Raw genomic sequence first — 6,661 nt, 5'->3', positions numbered from 1 at the left:
TTTAAAAAATAATTAGTTAAGGGGAACGCGAAAGCAAATAAATATTACTTGAAATTTTATTTTGAACATTGGGAAATCCTGAAATGAAATAGTGTGTTAAAATAAATTAGCCAGAGTGTCAAAATAATTTCTAATGTTTCGTTATAGACAAGACAAATTGTTTATGCAAATGCTATCGGGAGTGACGCAGGAAGGGTTTTTCCGTCACTGCCACAGGTCACTGATTTACATTTGATCCCGTGCTTCTCAGAAAAACTGATGAAAGTGAAGAGAAAGTGGGGCCCGACTAATAACAACCAGGGACACGCGGCACTGTGCAGTAACATTTCATCTATTTGACGCGCCCGGTTGTGCCAGTTCCGCATCTTTCGCTGATTCTAAACGTTCCAAAATACGTCAAGGCAAATTTCGCCGAGGGATATTTGCTAAAATCACCTCGCCCACAGCTATTTTCACAGTCAATTACCTGTTCACTGTGCGTGAAAAAATTCTACACCGATCGATATGAATGATCGATTCCTCTGAGCGAATGATTCACCAATTTTCGTGGAATCGAAATTTCACATCTTGACGGGAATAATGAGGTCAATATTGCTAGTGACACTTTACTTGATACTTCCGGCTAGTCATTGTAATGACAATCACGACAATGGAGTCCATATCGGTGTATTCAGCCAACGACTCGAGGATTGGATTGTATCGATGGATGAGAGGGGCAGTGATCGGGAATCTCGTGATATGAAGTTTGGGAATAGATCCATAGTGATGCATAAAATTGTCACGAATAAGCGTGAAGTATCGGAAACGGATTTATATTTACTGGGTGAGTTGATGCGTCGAAAACTAAAAGTGTGAGAGAGAATAATTCTAGCAGAAATTTTTAAAAATAACATATTATCGCAGAAAGATTTGGAGTTAATAATTTATCAATTTTAAAATCAATAAACTCCCCCAGGTGCGATTGAAAAATTATTATACAAAGTCGAGGGTCTTGAGAAACGATTACGAAGAGCTGAAGAATTATTGTACTACGTGATCTCCGGGAACAGCAGCCGAGAGGGTGAGTTGTGCATGAGAAATTAACACTAGTTTTTCAGATAAAAAATGATTTTTATTTTTTATCGAATATCCATCTCTGTTGTTGGATTGTACATAAATCTAAAAAATTCTACATTTACATAGAGAGAAATATCCACTCTTAATTAATACTTCCACTGCCCAGAACCATGTCCAACGAATTACACGAGAATCTCCAAGGGCTGTTACCACATCAGCCCCCGAGAGTACGACTGGAAGTCGTCGGCGAGTCTCTGTCGATCGTTGGGGGGAAATCTAGTGGAGCTGGAGACGCCCGAGGAGCACAAAACGTTGAAGAATTATCTGCAGACGACGAAGGGAGTCCGAGGGTACGACTTTTGGACGGGGGGATTGAATCCTGGACTGCTGTGGATTTGGGCGAGCAGCGCGAAGGCCGTGTTCGAGAACCAAGTGGAGACCGTCGACGGCTATGGCCGGTACATCCCCAATAATTCCCGAACCCTCCGGCAATTCCACATTTTCACTCACCCGCGACGATATTCTTTCAGATGTCTGAAGATCCGGAATTCTATACCGAAAAATTATTCCTTCTACGGAGAGGAATGCAACAAGAAACTCCGCTACATCTGCAAACCCGCGAAGGACGAGTCGATCAATCAAATCGAGAAAATCGAACGGGGACTGGAGATGAAGAGAAAGGCTCTCCAATGGGTATAATCTATATCACACCAAACCTGAAGTCGTCTATTTATTTCATAGATTGTTATTAATTAACGAAAGTAGGAATAAATCTCATTAACATTCATTGCTCCACTATTGAATGATTCGAGTGATAACACTTCCTTCCCTTCCTCTTTCCTAATTGCTTTGCGTTACTCTGAGAGGCTAAGACTATCGACTTTGACGACTGGCGGATAGTCGGCTGTCCGTCGTGGATATGTCGTCACGTCTCTACGACGCTTGTTGAAGAACGTTGTAGGCAGAATACGACATTTTTAGTAACTGCAATGCCAACATTGTTACTCGGTATTTTATACCGATTAAATGATTGAAAAAATTTTACGGGAAAAATTATACAAAAATTAAATCACTGCCATCATCGAAAAATTCATGTTTCCAATGAGAACTTACACTGGTAAATGACGCAAGCGACAGCACGACCACGTGTCCACTGGTGAATATGAGTGGCTTCATGGACCTGGTCATGATAATTAGGAGACTCTTCTGCACTGGAATTTTCAGCGAAACCCAATTCAAGTCGTAAATGTCGCTCCCAATTTGGCTGCTCTGGAGATCGTCATTTAGTTAGTTAAAAAAATTATTTGACTCTTTACTCACCTCTACAGTGACATTGTGCCCGTAGAAACAGAAGAGATATATTTCCAGCATCATTGACATTAAATACAGGGTGACTTCCACGAAATAAGGTGATAACGGAGCGGCTCTTGACAGATCGTAGACACTCACGCAAATCACCAGTGAACTTATCCCAAATTGAGTGAAAATAGTGGAGGTGAATATGCTGTTTGTCAATTCTGCAAATCTAAAGAATTAATTTGTCTAGAGAAGCGGTAAAACGATTCAGGTCAATTTTGGCTATTGGCCGTTGACACCGAATATCCCGGGATCTAGAGCAGATAGAAAATTTTTCTCAGGACATTATTTTCAGAGTAAATTGCGGACATGAAAAAATCTTATTATGAAAAATCGTTTATCTCCTTTAGAATCGGAGATATTCGGTGAAAATCAGCTGAGGGTGACGATGGCTCAAATCGTTTTGCTGATTTGTTACTCAATTACCGAGACGATCAACTACTCGCGGTTTTTTATTACTTGAGAATTTTAAGATGATGCTCAACGATGTCAGAAACAAGTTTTTTATCCTCGCTGTCGTCACAGTGTTTAATATTTTCACAATCGCGGTCACATAAATCTTTCAAACGGCTCTTGAAAATCTGCAATTGAGCGCACGTTTGCACCATGCATCCTGGCACAATAGTGTCATAACAAATGTTGACGTATGAGGTGACATATGTTGCGACAGTTTGTTGGATGTAGGTGAGCCAGAATATCAGATCTGAAGTAATATCGTAGGGTATCCATGATTTGAATGGTAGAATTCGATTGGGAATGCATTCCATGGCTGTCTGGAGAATAACAGTATTCACTGAGGTCTGGATAAATACTCCATAAATAATTGAGTTCATCCTGAAATGAGATTGACCATTGGATTGAAAGGAAAAAATTAATTAAGAGTAATTAATGCTCCTATTGAATAAGCAAAAATAATAATAGAACTGAATTCACAAATACTATTCGGAAACTTTACAGATTAATTAAGTTTCATTTAAGATTGAATTATTCTCGGTTCGTTCGGGTCAAACCTGATGCTTCTGTCGTATTTTTCTTGAATGATAATTTCCCCTGGATCACGAGGATTGCACGGAGGGCTGGCAATGATGCCAATCGCCTTCAGAATATCATCTCTCCTGGTAATGAAGCTTAAAGACTTGGCGCAGGCATTCATCATCGTCAGCAGCACTCGAGAGTTGTTAATGACATCCTCGATAGTACCTGGTGACCTGATCATCTCGATCAATTGTGACACGGTTACCGAGTACAATGTAAAACACATGAGACAGGAGTAAAAATTGTAGATAATTATTTTCCAGGATGAGGACCAGTGAGGCGGCTTCCAAAAGCCCATGATCTGGAGGACGAAGAAGTTGAGAGAGAGAATTGACACTTTCATGACTCCACTGGTGACTAAATGTTGCTGAATCTGGGGTGAAAATGCAACTGGCGACAAATGCATTCACCCCGGGCCGAGGAAGACTTGGACATATTTATTATTCATTGGTAGTGGAAACATGGAAAGTCAGTTTCTGGATTATTTTTTCTATAGAATCTAAAACCTTCCGTATTAATATATTCACTGTGTTGTGTTGAGTCTCTGTATTTTTCAATAAAAGAAAAATTGAGAGGTATGGAAGCCGGGGAAAAAGTCACGCTACCCTCTGAGAAGGCTGAGTCTTGCGTGAGTCAACTTGGAGACAAAAATGGGAATTTCTTTCGGTGTATGTGCATTAATATATAATGAGGGAATGGACTTGGATTATTTTTGTGACGATAGTGACGGAATATTTTTGTTCTTCGAGATGTCCATTCACCCCTGACAGAGAGGAGAAAGGGGAGTGATTTTTTTTTGTGGGAAGAGGAGGCGCCGAATGGTGATGACTTGTGGATGATGGGCAAATGAAACTTTTTAAATCTCAATCACTAGAGTATTTATTCAATACATAATGACTGATAAAATCCTCATCGACGATTCTAACACCACATGCTACTAATTGGTTTTGAGAAGTTAGTAATTAGTTAGTCTTCTACGATGTACGTTAGAATTTTTTTCACGACATTTGTTGGAGAACACTGTACGTTGTATATGATGTTTTGAGGAGCTGGAATATGTACCAAATTGGCCAGTTAAAAATTATTAATTGTTGTATCACTAAATTAATCTAATTAATTCATTTTATTTTATTGTCGTTTCATTTCATTGCTCTCAGATAATAAGATGGATATCAGACTTTACTTTACCCCCGAAAACGTTGCGAGGGACAGTACGTAAATGTGACCGCTGGTGAATCTGAGTGGCTTCATCGTCCTCATCATGACGATCAGGAGGTCCTTTTGAACAGACGTGTCGAGCGACGGCCAATCCAAATCGTAAATATAATTCGCGATCCTACCACTCTGAAGATGAAAAAGGTCTGATTATTCACTTCGGGGGAACCGCACGCAGGAGAAAAAATTAATAAAAAATGCAGTAAGTGCGTTAGAGAATTTTTTCGGATTTTGATTCGATTGTTAATTAATTTCCGACCGACTCTGTCGAAATGTTCGATACAAAATATTTAGAGGAGGTAGTCAACAGATTATTTCCCCGTTCCATTCAATACTTTCTCGTTTTTTTATCTTATCATTTATTATTTTCTAACACATTCACTAGCTTTTTCCATTAAAATTTTCCATTCACACGAGATAAATTTTTCTCCGCTAAATCAACTCACCTCCACAGTGACATCATTCCCATAAAGACAAAAAATATACAGTTCAAGCAACATCGACATTAAATACAAAACCACTTCCACAAAATCACCGGTAAATGGGGTAGTTTTTGATAGATCATAGACACTCACACATATGACTAGCGAACTTATTGAGAATTGAGTGAACAGTGTGGCGGTGAATATGTTGTTCGTTGCCTCTACAAATCTAAAAATATTATCACATGATAAATTCCAAGGAATAATCGCGCGCGAAAAAATTTCACAAGAAAACTTGACGAATTTGCCAGGATAAAGTAATAAAATCAAGTTCGATCGAATTTCCCAGCCAGTGCGACAGGCTCTCTCATAAAATTATTTCGCACGAGAAATAACTTTGAACTGAGATTGTCTTTTAGTTACTGGAGAATTTTCAGATGATGCTGGACGCAGTCTGAAATAAGTTTTGGATCCGCATCACCATTACTCGGATTTTCCCCGGCAATTTTATTGTCAATGGGGCAGAATTGTTGCAGTCGGCTCTTAAAAATCTGAAGCTGTGCGCATGTTAGCACCATGCATCCTGGCACTATGGTGTCGTAACAAATGCTGACATATCCGGAGATGAATGCAGCGAGATTTTGCTGAATGTAGGTAAGCCAGAATGACAAGTCTGAGTCAATGCCATACGGAATCCAGGATTTGAATGGTAGCATACGATTGGGAGCACATTCTCTGGCTGCTTCGAGAACGCGAGAGCATACCGCTGTGTGGATGATTCCCCCATAAATTATGGAATTTCTCCTGAAATCACGTGATATTTTTTATTATTTTCTTTTTTGTAAAATTGGCGGAAAGACCTGCGAAAAATTCTCCGGAATCCTCTAATATTTTCTTCTTAACAAATAATCTAAGATTGTCGTGGACAAGAGTCGTCTCCAGCCGGTGTCATTGGTGGCAGGTAATGGGAGGAATGATTTACTTCAATTAATTTACATGATGCACTTGTTTTTTCCTTTCTCCCGGTAACAATTTAATTAATTACCCGTGAAATTCCACAACGAACCTGATACACCTGTCGTACCTCCCCTGAATAAGATCTTCTGCAGCATCGCGAGGACAACATGGGGATGAGGCAATAAGGTCAATGGCCTTCAAAATGTCACCCCTTCTCTTAAAAAAGTTTATGGATTTAGCGCAAGCGTTCATCATAGTCAGAAGCACTCGGGAGTTCTTAATAAAATTATCTACACTACCTGGTGACTTAATAATTTCGATCAACTGATAAATTGTCACCGAGTGTAAGGTAAAGCACATAAAGCACGAATAAAAATGATAGATAACTATTTTAACTAGAGAGGACCAGTGAGGTGGCCTCCAAAAGCCCATCATCTGGAGAACAAAAAAATTGAGGGGAAAAATTTTTAGTTTCATTATTCGTGAGGTGATCGATTGTTGGCCGATGGGGGGTGGAAATTCAACTGAAGATTCAAAAATTGGGGCTGTGTCGAGGAAGACTTCGGGTCGATTTATTATTCATCGGCGACGAAATACAAAAGAAGTCATTGTCTCTGCAT

General features: G+C 39.5%; 2 protein-coding genes across 2 annotated transcripts; one reads left to right on the top strand and one right to left on the bottom strand.

Moving 5' to 3' along the window:
• The first annotated feature begins 273 nt into the window (after window positions 1-273).
• LOC135167407 (uncharacterized) lies at window positions 274-1,843 on the top strand. The gene is made up of 4 exons (XM_064130571.1): window positions 274-823; window positions 956-1,060; window positions 1,223-1,514; window positions 1,587-1,843. The coding sequence occupies exons 1-4, from the start codon at window positions 580-582 to the stop codon at window positions 1,753-1,755; spliced, it is 810 nt and encodes a 269-aa protein (XP_063986641.1). The 5' UTR covers window positions 274-579; the 3' UTR covers window positions 1,756-1,843.
• LOC135167118 (uncharacterized) lies at window positions 1,782-6,528 on the bottom strand. Its single transcript, XM_064129965.1, has 11 exons — window positions 6,151-6,528; window positions 5,508-5,888; window positions 5,109-5,313; window positions 4,636-4,791; window positions 4,450-4,496; window positions 3,954-3,991; window positions 3,423-3,855; window positions 2,872-3,246; window positions 2,377-2,581; window positions 2,170-2,320; window positions 1,782-2,040 (listed from the first exon to the last, which is right to left on the bottom strand). Exons 1-11 carry the CDS (start codon window positions 6,516-6,518, stop codon window positions 1,982-1,984), a joined length of 2,418 nt encoding a protein of 805 aa, XP_063986035.1. The 5' UTR covers window positions 6,519-6,528; the 3' UTR covers window positions 1,782-1,981.
• Between the last annotated feature and the right edge of the window lie 133 nt (window positions 6,529-6,661).

Source organism: Diachasmimorpha longicaudata, chromosome 11 (genome assembly GCF_034640455.1).
Source record: "Diachasmimorpha longicaudata isolate KC_UGA_2023 chromosome 11, iyDiaLong2, whole genome shotgun sequence".
Taxonomy (NCBI): domain Eukaryota; kingdom Metazoa; phylum Arthropoda; class Insecta; order Hymenoptera; family Braconidae; genus Diachasmimorpha; species Diachasmimorpha longicaudata.
This window is presented reverse-complemented; position numbering and strand designations above follow the sequence as displayed.

Coding starts and splice junctions, on each gene's coding strand:
- LOC135167118 (XM_064129965.1), bottom strand. CDS start 6,518: ATGAAACTAAAAATTTTTCCCCTCAATTTTTTTGTTCTCCAGATGATG. Junction 3,992..4,449: donor AGTGTTCTCCAACAAATGTC/GTGAAAAAAATT, acceptor TGAAAAATACAG/AGACTCAACACAACACAGTG. Junction 2,041..2,169: donor CGCTTGCGTCATTTACCAGT/GTAAGTTCTCAT, acceptor TTGGCATTGCAG/TTACTAAAAATGTCGTATTC.
- LOC135167407 (XM_064130571.1), top strand. CDS start 580: ATGAGGTCAATATTGCTAGTGACACTTTACTTGATACTTCCGGCTAGT. Junction 1,061..1,222: donor CGGGAACAGCAGCCGAGAGG/GTGAGTTGTGCA, acceptor TCCACTGCCCAG/AACCATGTCCAACGAATTAC. Junction 1,515..1,586: donor ACCGTCGACGGCTATGGCCG/GTACATCCCCAA, acceptor ATATTCTTTCAG/ATGTCTGAAGATCCGGAATT.